Raw genomic sequence first — 23,294 nt, 5'->3', positions numbered from 1 at the left:
AGGGTCTCTGCTAAAAAAAAAACATACATAATGTTTGGGGGTTCTGAGTAATATTCTAGCAAAAAAAATGATGCTTTTTACATTAGGAGAGGAGTTCCAGAATAGTCCCGGTATGGAAGTTGGTAGAGGTAGATACCTCTTTGTGAATGAAGCCCAATGTGCATTAGAAGCTGCTGCAATTCACATAGAGCCCACCACATTTCCTGGCTGGAAGGTGCCTCCTCCTCCTGACTGTCCTTGGCCCAACCCTTTCATTCATTCATTGGATTTCAGTTCTTTCAGTTATGGGCTGTTGCCCCAAACTAAACTGCATGCTTAAAGTGGAGTTCCACCCAAAAATGTAACTTCCACTTTTTGCAATCCCCCCCCCCTCCGGTGTTACATTTGGCACTTTTCAGGGGGGAGGAGGGAGCAGATAGCTGTCTAATACAGGTATTTGCTCCCACTTCCTGGCATAGCTCACGGCGCTTGCGGTGACCTATGCCATTTCCGGCGCCTCCCCCGTCCTCCCCCGCTGTATTCTGTGAGACACAGAACACAGCAGGGACCTGAGAGGACGCGCAGCGTGACTCGCGCATGCACAGTAGGGAACCAGGAAGTGAAGCCGCACAGCTTCACTTCCTTATTCCCATACCAAGGATAGCGGCGGCAGCAGCCGAGAGCCGAAGGATGGATCGGCTTCGGCTGCCCACATCGCGGGCTCCCTGGATAGGTAAGTGTCTATACATTAAAAGTCAGAAGCTGCTGTATTTGTAGCTGTTGGCTTTTAATATTTTTTTTTTCAGCGGACCTCCGCTTTAAGATGAGGTTTTATCAGTGCTTGCATTCACCTCGGAGCTGCATGCATGCAGCCTAAAGAAGTAAATGCAGTGGCTGCAGGGGCACAGCTGCATGTCAGAATTTGACATATGTGCACGAGTGGATGCACGGATCTGACCGCAGACAGAATGCACTCAGATCCGTGCACCCACTACTGCCTGCATGTCAAATTGTGTCCCTGCAGCCACTGCATCTACTTCTATAGGCTGGTGGCATCACCTTTCTGAATGAGCCCTTAGTGAGTCAGCCTCCCCATCTCTCTCTGGAATCTATACCTCTTTTTATAAGAGAAACTACACTATATTGTTAAAAGTATTGGGACGCCGGCCTTTACACACACATGAACTTTAATGGCATCCCAGTCTTAGTCCGTAGGGTTCAATATTGAGTTGGCCCACCCTTTGCAGCTATAACAGCTTCAACTCTTCTGGGAAGGCTGTCCACAAGGTTTAGGATTGTGTCTATGGGAATGTTTGACCATTCTTCCAGAAGTGAATTTGTGCGGTCAGATGGATGAGAAGGCCTGGCTCGCAGTCTCTGCTCAAATTCATGACAAAGGTGTTCTATCAGGTTGAGGTCAGGACTCTGTGCAGGCCAGTCAAGTTTCTCCACCCCAAACTCACTCATCCATGTCTTTATGGACCTTGCTTTGTGCACTGGTGAGCAGTCATGTTGGAACAGGAAGGGGCCATCCCCAAACTGTTCCCACAAATACTTTGGACAATATAGTTTATCTTTGTTATTCTATTTCCTCTTTATTCAATAGCAGCAAGAATGAGCAGTAAAGTAACGCAGTGCAGTAGCTCACAGCAGCCAATCAGAAGCCACTTATTAACCAGATGAACCAAGGATATTGCACTTTGTGGATCCTCTAAGTCCCGGCCTCGCTGTCTATCTCTTACCACCAGTGCAGGAGAGCAGAATCGTCTTATGTGTTTGAATTATTTAGTAGAAAGTGATGCTGATTACTCATTTCACACTTAATTACTTTTTATTTGTCTCTGCTTCCTGTGCTAACTGACCGGTCACTTTCCCATCACTTTCAGGCTGATGTTTCACGAACCGAAGGAAATGGGGTTAATCGCTATCGCGGCCCAGCAGACTCAAGGCAAAGGTCAGAGGATTTCTTTCAATTACTAAAACATGCTGTTTGGAAGTTTCTGTGTTCAGAAGTTAACCGGTTGTTTTTATATCTTATACAAATTTTGTGCAGCTGGCTTTTTATGTAGAACTCCACCAAGCACTGTCCAAGTTACTTTATTTTTTTATAATTTTGAAAAATCCTTTCTTTCTTTCTTTCTTTCTTTCTTTTTAAGGCAAGACCCCTTTAACCACTTGAGTACCAGCCTGTATATAGCCCTTCATTACCGGGCAATTTTTGGTATGACTGGCAATTACTCAGTCATGTAACACTGTACCAAAATTGATTCTATATCTTTTTTTTTTTTTTGGTATTTGATAACCACTGTTTTCTTTTTTGTTTTGTTTTTACTATTTAAAGTAAAAAAAAGGCCATAAATTAAAAAAATGTGTTTCCCTTTCTGTTATTAAACATATCAAATAAAATGCCAGGACAAGCCAAACATCCTCAAAAATGAGCCCTTTTTGGAAAGATGTTGTTCTAGATTTTATGTTTTCTTTATATATATATATATATATATATATATATATATAGGCATAATTTTCATAATTTTACATAATTATGACTATTCTTGTAGCCCTGGTGAAGGTGGAGTGGTGTTGCCCCCAAAAATGCGTTGGCTATTTTATTTGACTTTTTAGTCGACAATTTTATCTTGGACTCTTTTATTTAATTTTGGTGTGCATGTCTTTCTGTATTTCTATACTTTTTAGGGTAGACATCCCAAGGTGATCTCATTTTTTGCCACATTTTTGGAGACTGGAACAAGCTGGTATTCAGGGGCGGACTGACCCATGCCACTAAGGGGCCCCATCAGGGTTGCCAGCCTCAATAAAACCAGGGACAGTATGCAAAAATCTGTGTTTTTTTAAAAATCCCAAGATTATAGCTTCCCCACCTCTCCAGTACCTTTTCTGTGTGTATACTGTGTGTGTATATTGTTTGTGTGTGTATACTGTATGTGTGTGTGTATACTGTGTGTGTATATTGTATGTCTGTGTGTGTATACTGTATGTGTGTGTGTGTGTATACTGTGTGGCCCCATAATCTATTACCTGGGGGCCCCATAATCTCCTATTGCCTGGGGGCCCCATAATCTCCTATTGCCTGGGAGCCCCATAATCTCCTATTGCCCGGGGGCCCCATAATCTTCTCCCCATGAGTTGTCAGTCCGCCCCTGCTGGTATTGAAGTGGTTAAAATCTGGAGCTTGGTAATGGTGCATGGGTTAATGTGCAGGTCACATAGAGCGAGAGGATGGAGATAAGGGAGTTAACATGCAGGATAATGGAGGTGAAGGCGTTAATATTCGGACCCTACAGACAGTGAAAAGGGCATGAAAGGGTTAAAAAAAATGCTTACACTAAAATCGAATTTATGTGATCGGCTGCTTATGCTTTATTTGTTAAATTTCCATTATTATTCAATTCCTCCATTGTGAGAGGAAGGGAAGGACTCACAAATGTAAACAGTAGTACAGTTTACATTTGTGATAGCTGTGAGTGGCTACCACAACGATCACAAGGCACAGAGCCACTCTGATTGGCTCTGTGCATTTTGCATATGATATGCGCAGTCAGAGAACACTGATGAAAAGGAAGCCACACACCGATCTCCATTTAAAAAAACTCTTTAGTGGAATGCCCTTGCACCAAGCCAGTTTGGTGAAATGCATGAAGAAGGAGCTGTCCCAGGCGGGGACAATGGGGGAGATTCACTAAAACTGGAGCACTCAGAATTTGGTGTAGCTGTGCATGGTATCTAATCTGCTTCTAACGTCAGCTTCTTTAATGAAGCTTTGATAATAAAACCTAGAAGCTGATTGGATTCTATGCAGAATTGCACCCGATTTTCCAACCTCCCGTTTTATTAAATCTCCCCCAATGTGAATGCAGTTGTACTTTTGATATTACAGTAGAGTTTTTGGATCAGAGATCGGTAGGTGGCTTCATTTTCATCAACGTCCTTTGATGGCAAGCAGAAATGAGCTTTTTGAACCGTCACCTGGGTGTCCGCGGTAAGTGAGAGAGGTTCAGGTCTGAAGAGGTGCCACTTGTTTGGGATTTTGTTGTAAACATGGTGGCATTTTAAAATGAAGCTCCAGAACATCACAACCAACACTCCCCCCATTTTGAAACTCATGGTGATAGTGAAGTGTTTAAAAAGGTTCTAAATGCTAAACATTTATGCATGAAGGTAAAAAACCTTTAGAGTGCAGCTCTCCCCTCAGCCCGCCCATAATACTTACCAGAGCCTGATCGCATTCCAGCACTGTGAATGAGAGCCTTGGCTCTCCCGGGTCTTTCTCTCCTAATTGGCTGAGACACAGCATCGGGAACCATTGGCCATTGGCTGTCAATTAAAGGCAGTGAGGAGGGAGTGGGGGGTGAGTCCGAGCCATGCTCTGTATGTCTTACGGACATACAAGGCCAGCTTGGAAGCGAGCATGCACGAGTGCCCCCAGGGCAAGCAGCTTGCTCTGGGGGCACTTGGCAGAGGGGAGGGGCCAGGAGCGCTAGTGGGGGACCCGAGAGGTGGAGGATTGGCGCTACTCTGTGCAAAAGTATTGCACAGAACAGGTAAGTATAACATGTTTGTCATTTATTAAAAAAAAAAAAAACAAATCTTTACAACTAATCCTGTAGTCTCGGAATTGGCCTTAAACCTGAACTAAAAGCAGATATAAAACAACTCCAATGACTGCAGTTCATTCAAATCATAAAGCATATGGAAACCCAAACATTAGACTCTCACATTCTTATAATTTGTAAAATAATGTTAATGTAATTTCAAAACTTGTTTCCCCATCAACAATTTTCTTTCCTTCGACCCGTGGTGGAAGGAAAGAAAATTGTATAATCTATGGCCTGCTTAACTTTGAATGTCCCCTGTTTGAGGACACAAAGTAGTACGATGAATGATCCTCCCTCGCTCTGTTGGTGTAATGTAGCTTTGTGTCTCTGCAGGTCGCAGTGGAAACGTCTGGCTTAGCCCCAAAGGTTGTGCTTTGATGACACTCCTTGTGTCCATCCCAATGTCATCACCTCTGGGACAGAGAATTGGCTTCATACAACACCTAATGGCATTGGCCGTGGTAGAAGCTGTGAGGTCTATGCCTGGATACGAGGTATGTAGAATGAACTAATCTTTAAAGTGGAACCATGCGCAAAATCGAATAAGACCTACAGTATCTCACAAAAATGAGTACACCCCTCACATTTTTGTAAATATTATTATCTTTTCATGTGACAACACTGAAGAAATGACACTTTGCTACAATGTAAAGTAGTGAGTGTACAGCTTGTATAACAGTGTAAATTTGCTGTCCCCTCAAAATAACTCAACACACAGCTATTGATGTCTAAACTGCTGGCAACAAAAGTGAGTACACCCCTAAGTGAAAATGTCCAAATTGGGCCCAATTAGCCATTTTCCCTCCCCGGTGTCATGTGACTTGTTAGTGTTACAAGGTCTCAGGTGTGAATGGGGAGCAGGTGTGTTAAATTTGGTGTTATCGCTCTTATTCTCTCATACTGGTCACTGGAAGTTCAACATGGCACCTCATGGCAAAGAACTCTCTGAGGATCTGAAAAAAAGAATTGTTGCTCTACATAAAGATGGAATAGGCTATAAGAAGATTGCCAAGACCCTAAAACTGAGCTGCAGCATGATGGCCAAGACCATACAGTGGTTAAACAGGACAGGTTCCACTCAGAACAGGCCTCGCCATGGTCGACCAAAGAAGTTGAGTGCACGTGCTCAGTGTTATATTCAGAGGTTGTCTTTGGGAAATAGACGTATGAGTGCTGCCAGCATTGCTGCAGAGGTTGAAAGGGTGGGGGGTCAGCCTGTCAGTGCTCAGACCATACGCCGCACACTGCATAAAATCGGTCTGCATAGCTGTCCAAGCCTCTTCTAAAGATGATGCACAAGGAAGCCCACAAACGGTTTGCTGAAGACAAGCAGACTAAGGACATGCATTAAAGGAATGTCCTGTGGTCTGAGACCAAGATTAACTTATTTAGTTCAGATGGTGTTAATCGTGTGTGGTGGCAACCAGGTGAGGAGTACAAAGACAAGTGTGTCTTGCCTACAGTCAAGCATGGTGGTGGGAGTGTCATGGTCTGGGGCTGTATGAGTGCTGCCGGCACTGGTGAGCTACAGTTCATTGAGAGAACCATTAATGCCAACATGTACTGTGACATACTGAAGCAGAGCATGATCCCCTCCCTTCAGAGACTGGACCGCAGGGCAGTATTCCAACATGATAACGACCGCAAACACACTTCCAAGACGACCACTGCCTTTCTACAGAAGCTGAGGGTAAAGGTGATGGACTGGCCAAGCATGTCTCCAGACCTAAACCCTATTGAACATCTGTGGGGCATCCTCAAATGGCAGGTGGAGGAGCGCAAGGTCTCTAACATCCACAAGCTCTGTGATATCGTCATGAAGGAGTGGAAGAGGACTCCAGTAGCAACCTGTGAAGCTCTGGTGAACTCCATGCCCAAGAGGGTTAAGGCAGTGCTGGAAAATAATGGTGGCCACACAAAATATTGACACTTTGGGCCCGATTTGGACATTTTCACATAGGGGTGTACTCACTTTTGTTGCCAGCGGTTTAGATATTAATGGCTGTGTGTTGATGTATTTTGAGGGGACAGCAAATTTACACTGTTATACAAGCTGTACACTCACTACTTTACATTGTAGCAAAGTGTCATTTCTTCAGTGTTGTCACATGAAAAGATAGAATAAAATATTTACAAAAATGGGAGCGGTGTATTCACTTTTGTGAGATACTGTATATAATGCAGTCTGTCTATAGCATTACAACAGCAGTTTATGTTTTTGTCCTTCTGTAACACATTTTATTATATGTTGATCCAGCCAGTAGATTCATTATTTTTTCATTTCCTTTAAAGTGTATGCGAAGCCATTTTTGAATTGTGGAAATAGTAGAGAACTGTGAACTGCCCCCTGCATTTGTTTTTCAGCTGTATTTGCTCTCTTAGACAGTTGTCACACATTAAAATGTTTTCCCTACTTTCTGCTCCAGTGACAAAATTCCGAATTTTGCATAATTTTCTGATCATCAATTTAAAAAAAAAAAACAATTAGAAAAAAAAAACACTCCCTTACTGCTTTCCAGGCTCTTCTGAAGGTGCCAGTGTTGTCACTGTGCTCACCAGTAATATAGCTAGGTATGCATTCTCATGGGATTAGGAGTACCTAGATAAAAACACATTTTTAGCAGAATGAAGAAGAGTTAGAACATCTGATAATGTTTTTATTGCAGTTTTCCAATCATGCTGACAACAGCTTCTCCCATCCGTTGTCCTGGAGTCGTAAAGTGGTTCTAAAGGCAGAAGATTTTTTTATCTTATTGCATTATATGCATTGAAGTGATTGTAAACTATCACCTTGTAAAACAACCCTTTTGGTTTAAAATAGAAATGAAAGGAAAAACATTTTTGTATAGATTAAAAAAAAAACATAAATACTTTTTTCCCTTCATTATAAGTGATCACATTCCCTCTGTTCTCAGCTGCATACAGCTGTGCTCATAAGTTTACATACCCTGGCAGAATTTATGATTTCTTGGCCATTTTTCAGAGAATATGAATGATAACACACAAACTTTTCTTTCACTCATGGTTAGTGTTTGGCTGAAGCCATTTATTATCAATCAACTGTGTTTACTCTTTTTAAATCATAATGACAACAGAAACTACCCAAATGACCCTGATCAAAAGTTTACATACCCTGGTGATTTTGGCCTGATCACATGCACACAAGTTGACACAAAGGGGTTTGGATGGCTATTAAAGGTAACCATTCTCACCTGTGATCTGTTTGCTTGTAATTAGTGTGTGTGTATAAAAGTTCAGTGAGTTTCTGGACTCCTGACAGACCCTTGCATCTTTCATCCAGTGCTGCACTGGCATTTCTGGATTCTGAGTCATAGGGAAAGCAAAAGAATTGTCAAAGGATCTGCAGGAAAAGGTAGCTGAACTGTATAAAACAGGAAAGGGATATAAAAAGATATCAAAGGAATTGAGAATGCCAATCAGCTGTGTTCAAACTCTAATCAAGAAATGGAAAATGAGGGGTTCTGTTGAAACCAAACCACGGTCAGGTAAACCAACTAAAATTTCAGCCACAACTGCCAGGAAAATTGTTCGGGATGCAAAGAAAAACCCACAAATAACTTCAGGTGAAATACAGGACTCTCTGAAAACATGTGGTGTGGCTGTTTCAAGATGCACAATAAGGAGGCACTTGAAGAAAAATGGGCTGCATGGTCGAGTCTCCATAAGAAAGCCATTACTACGCAAATGCCACAAAGTATCCCACTTACAGTATGGCAAACAGCACAGAGATAAGACTCAAACCTTCTGGGACAAAGTCATTTGGAGTGATGAAACCAAAATGGAGCCTTTTGGCCACAACCATAAACACTACATTTGGAGAGGAGTCAACAAGGCCTATGATGAAAGGTACACCATTCCTACTGTGAAACACGAAGATGGATCGCTGATGTTTTGGGGGATGTGTGAGCTACAAAGGCACAGGAAATTTGGTCAAAATTGATGGCAATAATAAAAAGTATACTGTGCTAAATGCTACAAAATTACATACAGGTAATAGATATAGAAACAGTCCCCAGTGAAAAAAAGGTGCTCGTGCTAGTGGAACAGTATCCAGTGCTGTGACTTGAATAACAGATGGATGATTCCGTGCTTCTTAAGTGCTTAAATAGGGTGCCCCCCCTGTTGGATGTGCACTCACCCCTGGGAGTGGACCAACTATCGCTAGTTAGGTCAAATGCGCATGTGGGATGACCCCTTTGGATGTCCTCTGGTAATAGATATAATAGAAAAAGCCTCATTGCGCAGTACCGTTAATAAAGAGCTTTTTATTCCAAAAAATATAAAGGTATTCAACTCACATGTATGAGTGCCTAATGTCCTGACACACAGAGTGAACAGCAGGTATAAGTAAATCTGTGAAATCCACCTGATTGGTTCATACAGCCGCTGGCTCAGTGAAGGCTTGATTTCTGGGTTGAATGTGTGGTCCCACACATTCAACCCGGAAATCAAGCCTTCACTGAGCCAGTGGCTCTGTGTGTAAAGACCTGAGTAAAATTGAGTATAGGCAAGTAAAGGTGTGTAAGCGTATAGACCAGGGATATGCAATTAGCGGACCTCCAGCTGTTGCAGAACTACAACTCCCATGAGGCATAGCAAGACTCTGACATCAACAAGCATAACACCCAGAGGCAGAGGCTTGATGGGACTTGTAGTTTTGCAACAGCTGGAGGTCCACTAATTGCATAATCTTGGTATAGACAACTAAAATTCTTCTTCATTGCCAGCATTGTAATATATTCAGTTATACTCGCGGAAACACGCTTATAGACAAAAGCGCAAGTAAATTTAAATTTTTTTTTTACTACTCTGTGCTCAACGCTGTATTACAGATCTTTACTTAGCTGTGTGTAATGTCCCATAGACAACAATACATCTCATTTCACATCCATAAAAAACTCCGCATTTCTTACTGCCATGTGCAAGAGCTATTAAAGATTACCCCAAACAAGCCCAGCTATCAGTCAACTATAAACTTAATTAACCAACTAAAAATTAGCTTCAATTAAAGTTGAGTTCCACCCAAAAATGGAACTTCCGCTGTCCGGATCCCCCCCCCCCCCCCCGGTGTCACATTTGGCACCTTTCAGGGGGGATGGTGGAACAGATACCTGTCTAATCCAGGTATTTGATCCCACTTCCCGCGAAAGATCGCCAAAGTATCCGTGGTGATCCACGCCATGTCTGACCTCTCCTCCGTGCTGTCTTCTGGGAGACACACAGGTCCCAGAAGACAGCAGGGACCAGTGAGGACGCGCAGCGCGACTTGTACATGCGCAGTAGGGAAGCAGGCTGTGAAGCCGCAAGGCTTCACTTCCCGATTCCCTTACTTAAGATGCCAGCGCCTCCACCCAGAGCTGAGGGATGGGTCGGCTTCGGGTGATTTTAAAAGTCAGCAGCTGCAGTATTTGTAGCTGCTGACTTTAATTTTTTTTTTTTGCAGGCGGAACTCCGCTTTAAGTCCTCTGCTGGAGTGACCCGGGTCACAGTTGTGTACAATAAATACAAGTTGCATTGTATATATAACTATAAGGAAGGTGCTAGACATATTACAAAGATATAGGCCATAACAACACCCTAGGTAAACTATTACATACAATGGAGGTCATAACATGTATATGACCGTGGGCCAAAGTGCTAACATATTTTGCAACAAGTACTGCATTAAATGTGTTTAAAAATGCCTCAAGTCTACCTGTAGTGACCTGTATGACCCAAAGATGGTGTCTCCTCTGGTTAAGTCCACAAATGAACTTCCATGCAGCATGACCAAGATGCTATGTATGGAGATGATAGCTCCTCATGTATCATGACTCCGGCCACTTTGTCAGGAGTGGTAACAAAAATTTGAATACTTCCCTATACTATCCTAGCTAGAGAAAAAAAGGTTAACAGAGATTGGCTTTAAAGGGTAACTCCCCTTTAGTGGAAAAAAAGATATCAAATAGAAAAAAAAATATATAGCATATACAATTGTTACTCAAGCCATTCTCTAATTTAATATGATTATAATTGACCTTATCTTTTCAATCTGCAGCAACTGTAATTTTCTGTTAAATTCAATGCAATGTGGCATCCTGGAAGCCCGTTCTGTACACCATTGGTGTATAGAACACCTCCAAAAATGTAATTTCCTGATTGTGTGATTGACCCCCTGATTTTCCCAGAAGTCTTCACTAAGATACACATTCGATTTTAGGCATCCTCTGCGATAAGATTGTAGTTTTTGATTAGATACTCCCCAAGGGTTAAAGACTTCTAAAATGATGCAGACACTGAAACTTTTCCCATTAAAACACTGAGTGCGTACCAGGTGATTTTATAATGAACCAGACCCTCCCATTCAGAATCAGTATCCAAAGGGCATGATGATGGGCAGAATTGGGTAGGAATCTTTTCTGAACAAAAGTAGACCTATTCTTTAAGTCCCCGTATTTTCCGGCTTATAAAATGACCTTTTACACTTTTAAAAAAACAGCCAAAAAGCGGGGGTCGTCTTATACGTCGGGGAAGAAATGCCACCAGCTGGATGTCAGCCTGCAAATGGTCGATGGATGTGTGGGTAATACTGTATGTAGCTTTGGCAACATACAGTATACACCGCTGAGCCAATCCCGGCGAGTGATTTATTCTATTAATGAATAGAGAGCCTGCTCGGATTGGAGTAACAACCTCTGCCAATCTGAGCAGGCTACATACTGCAGCCTGCTCGGATTGGCTTTGAGAGTCATAGAGGCGCGGACTTATGATGTTACAGCCTCTGCCAATCCGAGCAGTCTTTGTATTCATTAATAGAATACATCGCTCACCGTGATTGGCTCAGTGGTGTATACTGTATTCTGCAGTGTACCTGGTGCTACTGTACGTGCAGTATTACTGCACATCCAGCTCCAGATCTCCCCTTCATATAGTTATGATTTCTGGTGCTCTTATTGGCGGTATTGCATTGGAGGATGGGATTCACTGGCCATTGTTGCTGCCTACCAATTGTGGGATCTCTTGGACTTTTCCTTTTTGATTTCATAACAGTGGTAATACAGTGGTAATACCTGACAGATTACAGATTAGTGAGTGTAAAATGGCTGATAGACAAGACCCCATCATGGCACCAGCAAAAAGAAGGAAACATGAAGCCAGTTTCAAGCTCAAAGTTGTAAACTTTGCCAAGGAACATAATAACTGTGCTTCTGCCAGACAATATGGAGTAACAGAAAATATGGTCCGAGACTGGAAAGCAAAGGAAGATACATTAAAGAGAATGCAAGGGGGTAAGTGTGCATTAGGAAGAGGCACCCCACATTGGCCAGAACTCGAAAAGCATGTAGCAGACATGGTACATGAGCATCGTCAAACAGGTTATGTAGTGACAAGGAACAACATACAAATTTTTCACTTCAGTGGGCCAAATCTAACCCAGATTACAGCAAAGGATTTAAGGCCACTGTATACTGGTGGACTAGGTTCTTGGAAAGGCATGATCTGGTCCTGAGGCAAAAGACCAAAATTGCACAAAAATTACCTGCAGATCTCAACGTCAAAGTAAGTAACAGCGCAAGAAACATGGCTATGCGTTAAGTCAGATCGGAAATATGGATGAAACTCCTATGAATTTCGATACGGTTGGAAATAAAACTGTCGATTCAAAAGGTGCAAAAACAGTTTTAGTGGAAACAACTGGACATGAGAAGTCCAGTTTTACAGTGGTACTAGCATGTACAGCTGATGGCGCCAAACAAAGACCAATGGTTATTTTTAAAATAAAAACAATGCCTAAAATCAAGTTCCCTGTTGGAGTTTTTGTACATGTGAATGAAAAAGGCTGGATGGTTGAAGAAGGGGTAAAGCTATGACTTGAAAATGTAGGCGACCAGATGGACTTCGTTGAGAAGGTAGCCTACTGGTGTTGGATATGTTCAGGACTCATTTAACTCATAAACACAGATGCGGCAGTTATTCCTGCCGGATTGACATCGCTGGTATAGCCACTGGATGTGTGCCTAAACAAGCCATTTAAAGATCGCATTCGAGAACAGTGGAATGAGTGGATGGTTAGAGGCGAAAAGTCCTTCACAAAATGAGGAAACATGCGTGATCCACAGGTGGATGTTTTGTGCAACTTTGTCATAAAAGCCTGGAATGATATTGATGCAGAAACAGTAATCAAGTCTTTCAAGAAGTGTGGCGTATCAAATTCATTGGATGGTATGGAGGACGACTACTTGTGGCAAGATGAAGGGGAAGCCGAAGCTGAAGCCACACCATCTGATTCGGAATTAGATCCATATGATGACTGTAATATAAATGTATCACAAGATGTCATTGATGAACTTATGATATCAGAGGATGAACATGATGAGGATTTTGAAGGATTTTAGGTTTAGGTAAGTTATAACCATTTTAATTAAAATGATTTAAATCAAATCAGATTTTTTTTTTGATGTTTCTGATGTTTTTTTTTTAAATGGTGTTGCCTTGGGTGTTGCCTCTGAAGGGGGGTAGTCTTATGCGGCGAGTGTAGGCCACAACCTATGTTTCCACTGGAAAATTAGGGGGGGTCGTTTTATACGCCGGAAAATACGGTATTATAATATTTCAATAAAATCATATTATTGCGATCATAATTTTTTGCATTTTTAACCACTTGCCAACCAGCAAAGCTGGGCGAAACGACGTTATGTAACATCGCTTCGCCCTGTCGCCACTAGACGCGTGTGGGCCCACTGCTCGCCCCTGGAGCCGATGTGAGTGCCCAGCGGTTGCAATGACCGCCGGGCTCCCGCGATCACTCGTGACACACCGAGAACCGGGATCTGTATGTGTAAACACACAGATCCCACTGTTTCACTGCGGCAGAATGGCACAACTGGGTGAAACGACGTTATGTAATATCGCTTCGCCCTGTGGCCACTAGGCGCGCGTGCCCCCACTGCTCGCTCCTGGAGCTGATGCGAGTGCCCAGCGGTCGGGATGACCGCCAGGGCTCCTGCGATCGCTCGTGACACACCGAGAACCGGGATCTGTGTGTGTAAACACACAGATCCTGGTTCTCTGAGGGGAGAAAAGACAGATCGTGTGTTCATACAAAGTATGAACAGCAATCTGTCATCTCCCCTAGACAGTCCCATCCCCCCTTCAGTTAGAACACATATAAGGGAACACAGTTAACCTCTTGATCGTCCCCCTAGTGTTAACCCCTTCCCTGCCAGTGACATTTTTACAGTAATGAGTGCATTTTTATAGCATTGATCGCTGTATAAATGCCAATGGTCCCAAAAATGTGTCAAAAGTGTCCGATGTGTCCGCCATAATGTCGCAGTCCCGATAAAAATCGCAGGTCGCCGCCATTTCTAGTAAAAAAATAATAATAATAATAAAAATGCTATAAATCTATCCCCTATTTTGTAAACGCTATAACTTTTGCGCAAAACCAATCAATATACACTTATTGCGATTTTCATTACCAAAAATATGTAGAAGAATACATATCGGTCTAAACTGAGAAAAAATTTAGCTTTTAAAAAAAAAAAAAAAAAATGGGGATATTTTTTATAGCAAAAAGTACAAAATATTGTGTTTTTTTCAAAATTGTCACTCTTTTTTTGTTTATAGCGCAAAACATAAAAACCGCAAAGATGATCAAATACCACCAAAAGAAAGCTCTATTTGTGGAAAAAAAAAGGACGTCGATTTTGTTTGGGTGCAGCACCGCACGACCGCGCAATTGTCAGTTAAAGCGACGCAGTGCCGAATCACAAAAATGGCCTGGTCATTCAGCAGCCAAATGTTCTGGGGCTAAAGCGGTTAAAACAAGGAGCATTTCCCTCCCATATAGTCTATGTTGATATCAGTGTGATAGAGGGACACTTGTGCAGTGTAGCTGTTGGGAGTTGATGAACAGAAGGTTAACTGGATGTATTGAGGCCGTCAGCTGTCTTCCAGCACCTCGTAGCTCTTTCTGCTGCTGCTTCCATGTCCTAATAACTGCTAACCGTAAACCTTTGCTTTTCTACAGCAGTGCTTAACACCAGCATATGTTTCCCATATTCCCTAAAACCAATGATTTCCGAGCATTTACACCAGGACATTTTATATACTCCACAACTCTGCTCGCGGCTCCCATCCTGCATGACTTGCGCCTATTCATCAGTCGTCAGCGTGATGGCGGGATTAGGGGTCTTATCGTGGACAGAGAGTTCGAAATGTCAGAGCCATTCATGGCTGGGTGACTGGAACATCACTCCGTTCTCAATCCATTACCCTTATGCACTCCCCTATAATCCGGCGAGTCCGTCTCAGCCTCCTGTCGCTGTTTCCAAACCTCAAACATTTTTCCTTTAAATCTTTGTAAGCCATAAGGGACACATAGCTCCGTCTCACCCATGAGGGACCTTCTGTGAAATGTTAGAAGACCGGCCGCTAAATGTAAGCAGATGGAGGGGCTTTTGAAGGCTGCTGCAGTGGTATGGGTCCATGGAACTGGTACAGAGTTCAGTTTGATTTCACTGGCCCAGTACTTGTGGGGGGACAAATTACTAAGGTTGATACAGCTGCAACGGGTGCTTTGATAGCTGAAGTTTATTGATTTGGTGGGAACAGTGGTCTATTATTCAGCCTAGGGTATAATTCCAATTTTTTTTTTACTAGTAGAAATTAGAAGACAGTTCAACATGTGGGCATTAAAGTGGTTCTAAAGGCTGAAGATTTTTTTACCTTCATGCATTCAAAGGTAAAAAACCTATGGGCAGCTCCCTCTTACCCCGCTTTATACAAAGTGGTATCAAAACATTTTGAGACTAGCTCTGTTTACAAGAAAGTACTTTTAATCTACGTTTACACTATCACCTTCAAAATAGTCCCCTTGCACAGCAGTACAGCATTTCCAGCGTTCCTGCCACCTCTGGAATGTGTCCTGGAAGTCTTCTTTTCGAAGCGTGTCAAGCACAAGTTGCCGAATGGTCTCTCGACGTCTTCCAGTGATATTCTTCCACTCTTGAAGCACGCATGCCAATCAAAACACCTCGAACGACTCATTACAGCATCACCATAAACTTGCCGAATCATCTCAAACGTCTCTGTGACAGATTTGCCCAGAATTTTGGACGCAGAATTTGCTCTTAGTCCTAACTTGCTGTCCATGATGAAATAGCAGACATCGTAATGCACATGGTCAGAATAGCACCAGTTGCACAGCTCCTGGTGTACACAGGACGATGTCTTTTGGCACACTGATTTATGAAGGTCGGTGCTCCCTAAAACTGTGCGTGCAGCCTTATGCTGCCATCTATTGGCATGTTACAAAACTAGTCTCAAAACTTTTTAATACCACCTCGTACTTACATGAGCCTGATTTTGATTCAGCGAAGTATGCACAAGAGATCCCGAATCTATCCCTCCTCTTTGGCTCAGACACAGCAGCGTGAGCCATTGAGTCCCGCTGCTGTCAATCACAACCAATGAGAAGGGAGCTGGGGGGGGGAAAAGAACACAGAGAGCAGAGCTACACACATGAGTACCCCCATAACATGCAGCTTACTATGGGGGCGCTCAGCAAAGGGGGGAAGTCCAAAGCTCCGGTGGGGGACCCGAGAAAAGGAGGAGAAGGAAGGGGCTGCGCTGTGCATTACCATTGCACAGAGCAGGAGGTATAACATGTTTGTTATTTAAAAACAAAATCCTTTAGTATTACTTTTAAAGTGTACTTAGACCCAATAAAAAAAAATGTAATATACAGTATTGCAGCTTACCAGTTATTAGATTTGGTGGCTGAATTTGTTTTCTTGATTTAGGCTTTTTTTTTTTATTTTAACCTAGTGATATTGCCAGTAACACATTCCTAGTGTGACAACACTCACTTACTGTACTGTATCTTTTGAAGAGCAGGGGTGTAATTCTAGGCTGCTCTACAAACACCCCACTTCTCATCTCCACAATATGGGGGCTGGCTTTCTGGCAGAATCATTGTTGAGGTTTACATACACTTTAAAATCAGCTTATGTCCACTTCCGACCCTAAGTGTAAAAATGTACCTATCACAACAGGTCCAGTAGAACTGCCATCCTGAATCGCGTGTCCTGACCTTGCCATGGCAATCAGGGCCGGAATAAGGGGTGGGCAACAGGGGTGCCTGCCCTGGGTGCAATGGTTGACTGTAGGTATGGGCGTGCCTTCCCTTTGTTACAAGGCTGAGAGCAGTAGTGATTTGACAAGTGAGTGACTGCTGGGCATGAGTCCCCTAAGCTTGCACATCATGAACAGGGGGGGCGGCACAGTTTGGATCTTTGCCCTGGGCACTGAATGACCTTGTCCCGGCTCTGATGGCAATACACTGAAATGATTACAGGGATCTAGGACATCGGTGGAAGTAAATGAAGACGTTTCCATGAGGCAGAGCTGCTGCAGATCAAATAATCCAACATGGCTGCTTCAGGACCAGGAATCTGAGTACCTCTGGACCTGATGGTGTTCTGATTTTTGGTCAAATTACTTGAATCAAGTATGTTACACTAACATTAGTTTGATCTAGTGTTGAGTGTACTATTGACTGCATTGACTAAATCTTTGACTGTTGGTCCTAGGCTAGAGGGTGAATTTTGCCGGTTGCAGTCCTTTTTTTGCATATTGGTTGGAAATCTGTTTTGTAAGAAATACTTAAATAATAAAATTATATTGCATTTCATTTTTTTTTTCTCTCACGGCAGGATATTGAAATAAAAGTGAAATGGCCAAACGATATTTACTACAGTAACATGATGAAGCTGGGAGGAGTCTTGGTCAACTCGACACTCATGGGGAATACCTTTCATATTCTCATCGGTACAAATTATTATTTATTGTGTTATCAGACTCATTACAATATTTAGTATTTTTTGCTACCAGAGGATCTTATAGGGAAATATATCTACTACAATCATCCAAGCTCGTTTACGTTTATGCATTGTAGGGAAATTTGATCAGAGACTATGAGTTTGGTGTACTAAAGCAGTGAAAGCTGTTAACATTGCAAAGAGAATGTTCGTAAATGGTGAAGCAGAGTTCACTTTGAATGTCCAATTATTTGCAAGAGAAATACAAAAAAAAAAAGCACATAATGTGTGCTTACACATGATTGGATGACATGATTTCACGTAATGCACTAAGCTAAGTTAACCGCCTCTATTCCTTAGTATAATAAGATCTGAGGTCCACATAACAAGCATCAAAGGGCTGCAGGTTGGAAACCAGGGCTTTGGAATATCGACCCCTAGGTGTGTGTGTGTGTGTGTTTAGGTTTGATATGCATGATGGAAGGAATTCCAGCATTTTCTGGTGATTACATTTGTTCAGGTCTCAACAAAATTTCAATCACTGACATTTAAAAAAAAAAACTTTCCCAATTTTTTACTTTTCAAAACTGGTGGCCCCTTTTCATTCCCTGAGACCGGGACCATTTGTAGAACCAATCACCAGTCTCCAGTGATGACACATTTGCATTTTGAATCTCGAGAAAAAAAGTAACCCAATGGTGGAGTTTATCCTTAATCCAGATGATCTTGAGTTTCTAGCAGTGATGTTGTTTTATTTATTTGGAGCTTGGTTGCATCTACCCCCTGGTTCACCTAAGACATGTAAATACTGATCTCTGTGCAGCTCTTGGCTTGGTTGCAGTTGGATCTCTGGGGGATGAGAGATTTAGGAAATGCTTTCTCCTGCCTGCAAGAGTCTGACATCTTTGCAGCCTAGGCAAAGTCACTGGCTTAAGGACTGCATTTTAACAAAGGAACAGCTTCTTGGAGGAATTATGTTGCTGCTATGACATGTCAGAAATATAATCTTGCAGGCCAGTAAAGGTACTGAAATGTCCAATCACAGATCACCATTCATTTCAAATTCCAGTTCTTGTCTGCATGACAACCAAGGAATGTATTTTTTTTCCCTTTGTGTGTAGGATTGACTATTTGTACACTTTGAGATGGTCCTTGACAAGTTCATCAGTGGTAGAATAGTCAGACTTTTCCATTGCTATGAGTCCATGTACTAACAATCTAATCTCTTTTCAGGCTGTGGGTTCAACGTCAGTAACAGCAACCCGACAATCTGTATCAACGATCTCATCTCAGAACACAACACGCGCTATAAAACAAATATTGAACCTTTAAGGGTGGATACGCTGATAGCCCGGTCCGTGACTGCTCTGGAGGCGCTCATTAATACATTTCAATTGATTGGACCCAGTGGCGTCTTACCTATGTACTACAAATACTGGGTACACAGGTAGGTGGTTTTTCGTCTTTGTTCCAGGCCCATGTCTCAATGTGGACCAAAAGTTCACGTGTTGAAAACATCAAGATAACTTATCAGACTCTATATGGTCAAGTGTGGAATTGCGTGTTTTAAATTATACATGTGTCATTTAGAATAATTTAATCCATCATCAAGATAAGGACATTGTCAGAAAGTGATGGGTAAACATATGATTTGTCTAATGTACAGTCAGTCAATACCTCCACGAGGAGCAACTCCATGTAACTAAACTTCAGGTGCTGTCCAGAATCCCTCTCCCTCTTTACAATCCCATACTTCTCTTTTAAGTCCACATCAACAAAGTGTTACGGACGGCAAAACCAAAGTAGCCACAATCACTCCTCTCACCCCTAGTATAGATGTAATTAGAAGCAATAATCAACATAAAAAATGAAATCAAGCCAGTATCAAAATGCCTTTATGTACACTGTATGAATAAAAAAGTTTGTGAACACCTGACCATGAAACCTACTGTATGACTGTGTGGAATAGGGGCGTTTTAGAAGCAGAACTAGTAAATGTTTAAAAGACTAGTAGTATGAAAACAAATAGTTTCATTCAAAAATCACTGATAAAATAAAACCAAAGCCATTTTGTGTATTTATACCTTGGTGAATGTACAGTATGTGTCATTAATACATGTCACAAATGTCAATGTCATTCTTTCCCATAACATTAAACCTCCTTATCTATGATATAGTCTTCCTAACACACCACAGTTATATGCATTGCTGGTCAAGGTATTAGTTATTAATTAACCTAATAACGCAGAGTATTTGTAAATCAAGATTTCATTGTAATAGCTTATGATACAGTGCATCCGTAAAGTATTCAAAGAGCTTCACTTTTTCCACATTTTGTTATGTTACAGCCCTATTCCAAAATAGATTAAATTCATTATGTTCCTCAAAGTTCTACAAACAATACCCCATAATGAAAGAAGTTTGTTTGAAATCTTTGCAAATGTATTAAAAATAAAAAATGAAAAAATCACACGTACACAAGTATTTACAGCCTTTGCCATGACACTCAAAAGTGAGCTCAGGTGCCTCCTGTTTCTGCTGATCATCCTTGAGATGTGTCTTCAACTTGATTGGAGACCACCTGTGGTAAATTCAGTTGATTGGAAACCTGAAGCACTTTCAGAACATGAGAAACAAAATTCTCTGGTCTGATGAAACAAAGATTGAACTTTTTGGCTTGAATGGCAAGCGTCATGTCTGGAGGAAACCAGGCACCGCTCATCACATGGCCAATACCATCCCTACATTGAAGCATGGTGGTGGCAGCATCATGCCGTGGAGATGTTCTTCAGCAGCAGGAACTGGGAGACTAGTCGGGATTGAACGAAAGATGAATGCGGCAATGTACAGAGACATCCTTGATGAAAACATGCTCCAGAGCGCTCTGGACCTCAGACTGGGGCAAAGGTTCATCTTCCAACAGGACAACGACCCTAAGCACACAGCCAAGATAACAAAGGAGTGGCTACAGGACAACTCTGTGACTGTCCTTGAGTGACCCAGCCAGAGCCCAGACTTGAACTCAATTGAACATCTCTGGAGAGATCTGATAATGGCTGAGCACCGACACTCTCCATCCAACCTGATGGAGCTGGAGAGGTCCTGCAAAAAAGAATGTGAGAAACTGCCCAAAATAGATGTGCCAAGTTTGTAACATCATACCTAAAAAGACTTGAGGCTGCAATTGGTGCCAAAGGTGCTTCAACAAAGTATTGAGCAAACTCTGTGAATACCTATGTACATGATTATTTTCTTATTTCCTTTTTAATAAATTTGCAAAGATTTCAAACAAACTTCTTTCATGTTGTCATTATGGGGTATTGTTTGTAGACTTTTTTGAGGAAAATAATCTATTTAATCCATTTTGGAATAAGACTGTAACATATCAAAATGTGGAAAAAGTGAAGTGATGTGAATACTTTCCGGATGCACTGTAGATAATACATATTTTAGGAATAATTTAGGTTTACAGGGTTAGAAAAATATGCCTCTTTTTTGCTAGTCAGAGCGATATGAAAATCTGTGTGCACTGATCTCTGGAGGTACTGGACAGAAACCATTTGGTCTTCCAAGGCCAGACTGCATCTCAGCAACATAGCCCACATTGGCAAGCATTAATTGTCTAAGAGCAGGATGTGATAAAAGCTTTATCAAGTTGATGCTAAAAAAAAGTCAACTCTCAATAAACAATCCTCAGAGTTTATTTTATAAAAATCAATGATCTAGTATACGGCAAAACCACATTTTGTTTTACAAAGCCTTACTCACTGTGCATTGAGCAATGTGAATGGCTATGCAAGCCTGCTATATACTGGATCATTTGATTTTTATTAAAGTGTTACTAAACCCAGGACCCTGCATTCACTATATCTGGTCTCCCACAGTACACAGAACATGGAAATACAATTGTTTTTAGTAAATATAAACTGCTCAATACCTTTTCTCATCAGCATTATATAGCAGTCTTATGACTTCTATCAGTGTGACAGCGGGTGGGGGATCTTCTCCCCACACCCGCTGTCACAATTCAAAAACAACATGACTGTGAGGCCTCCACCCTTCATTCACTGTTTCCTGTGAATGAATGAATTACAGGTACGATCAGCCACTGCGACAGATGGCTTGTAGTTCTGAATGAACTGCTGCTGATGAGCGCCCTTGTCGTTCATTCTCAAGCCCTGCAGCTTTCAAACAGACTGTATCAGGAAGTATGGATTGAAAGCTGCAGGGCTTGTCTAAAGAAGCCTGACAGTGCACCACTGTTTACAGGTGCAATGCTTTCCAGGCTCCTGCAGGAGAAAAAAAAGTAGATGCACATATTTTTTCTGCAAATATATGTGCATTTTTAATTTTTTTTCTAGAAAGGTGAACTTATCCTTTGAAGAAAGTATTTAGGTCTTGCATTTTCTGTATGAATATAGAAAACCTCTTTAAAGCTTTCTTGAAATTACAGTAATGTATATTCACCCAGACAGACAATATGCTAACAACCTCCTTTATGGAAGTTGCAGAGTGTGTATAATAATGACTGCATAGACTGCAATGACTTCCAATAGGCACCAGAGTCTGACTGCACTGTCCAGTAAATTCAGCATAAAGCACTGGAGTGGGAGGGCAGAAAGCACACGTCCACTTGGAGAAAGCAATATTTTAACATATTTTCAAGCAAAAATAAGTTAGATATCGATATATACTGTATGGCACTAGAGAACCATAAAAAAGAGAGACTTCAGTTGGGCTTCAACATCATACCACACCACACTCCTCTCCTGGCCATTATGCCCACTTTTATACCCCCTACACCCCCTCTTCGTAATGTAAACAATTGTACCTTACTATTGAAAAATTACTACTACCAGTGGAGCTGATCTGTATTTTTTTTTTTTTTGTTTTCTACTTTTTGTTGTGAAGGACATAGTCCATTCCTGATTAAGGTGCTGCCTACTCTTTATGAGGACTACAGCTACAACCATTGTAGATTTGAAATCTGTAATAATTTTGGGTTTTAGGTTTGGGTCCCTCAAACATTGCTCTACATTTTGTTACGGCCATAGTAATTGTACCATTGTCCTCACCACCCAAATGACATGAACTTATGTGTTTTGCAGCGGGCAGCAAGTCCGGCTTGGTGGTGAAGATGGCCCGTTAGCTTGGATTGTTGGTTTAGACGACTCTGGTTTCCTCCAAGTCCTTCAAGAAGGAAAAGACGTCATTACTGTCCATCCGGATGGAAACTCTTTCGACATGATAAGAAACTTGATTGTACCAAAACGTTAACAATCTGCAGTTCTTACAAAATTTGAAATTTCTTTGCTATAGACATTCCCCAAACCAAGGACATTTTTCTTTCTCTCTATTTGAAATATTGTATTTTTATTACCGCATGGTAGGCTGTACGATTTCTTCAGGACTGGATAAAGTAGCATCACAGAGCCACTATTGCTTTTATAATTACATTTTTTCTTTGCCAAGCCACAAATCTCAAACACTGAAAATTACCGGTAATTAAATGAAAGGGACACTAACACACACACACAAAATACACACACTAAATAAATAAATATATATATATATACATACACACACACACTCGTATCCACTCTCAGGTGCTCAAGTACCACACCTGTATCTTACTGTTGAAGCATTAATCACATGATCTGCACTAAAGGTGGTCAGGGAAAATGCCCCAAAAATCAGCAGGGTTTGAAAAAAAAATTAAATAAAAAAAAAAGTATAAGATAGAATACATGAAAAGTTAAGTGACTATACACAAATTATTGACAGTGTCCCTTTTATAGGTTTACATCTGAGGTTTAACATTTAAAACTGCATTCTTAAAATTTAAAAGAAAATACAGATTGCACCCAAATTTTTTTTA

The 23,294-nt window shown here is 41.5% G+C and overlaps 1 protein-coding gene across 3 annotated transcripts in view; it reads left to right on the top strand.

The window, feature by feature from the left end:
• The window catches only part of HLCS (holocarboxylase synthetase), a 268,532-nt gene extending 245,574 nt beyond the window's left edge, over positions 1 to 22,958 (top strand). For all 3 annotated transcript variants that reach the window (XM_073617197.1, XM_073617196.1, XM_073617199.1), the window contains 5 exons: positions 1,866 to 1,933; positions 4,926 to 5,086; positions 17,312 to 17,426; positions 18,650 to 18,863; positions 22,525 to 22,958. In XM_073617197.1, coding sequence (XP_073473298.1) covers positions 1,866 to 1,933; positions 4,926 to 5,086; positions 17,312 to 17,426; positions 18,650 to 18,863; positions 22,525 to 22,693 — 727 coding nt within the window. In that variant the 3' untranslated portion in view covers positions 22,694 to 22,958. The remainder of the gene's footprint in view (positions 1 to 1,865; positions 1,934 to 4,925; positions 5,087 to 17,311; positions 17,427 to 18,649; positions 18,864 to 22,524) is intronic.
• The last annotated feature ends 336 nt before the right edge of the window (positions 22,959 to 23,294 follow it).

This window comes from Aquarana catesbeiana, linkage group LG02 (assembly GCF_042186555.1).
Source record: "Aquarana catesbeiana isolate 2022-GZ linkage group LG02, ASM4218655v1, whole genome shotgun sequence".
Lineage (NCBI taxonomy): Eukaryota > Metazoa > Chordata > Amphibia > Anura > Ranidae > Aquarana > Aquarana catesbeiana.
The sequence above is the reverse complement of the archived record's forward strand: the minus strand, read 5'-3'. Positions and strand labels throughout refer to the sequence as shown.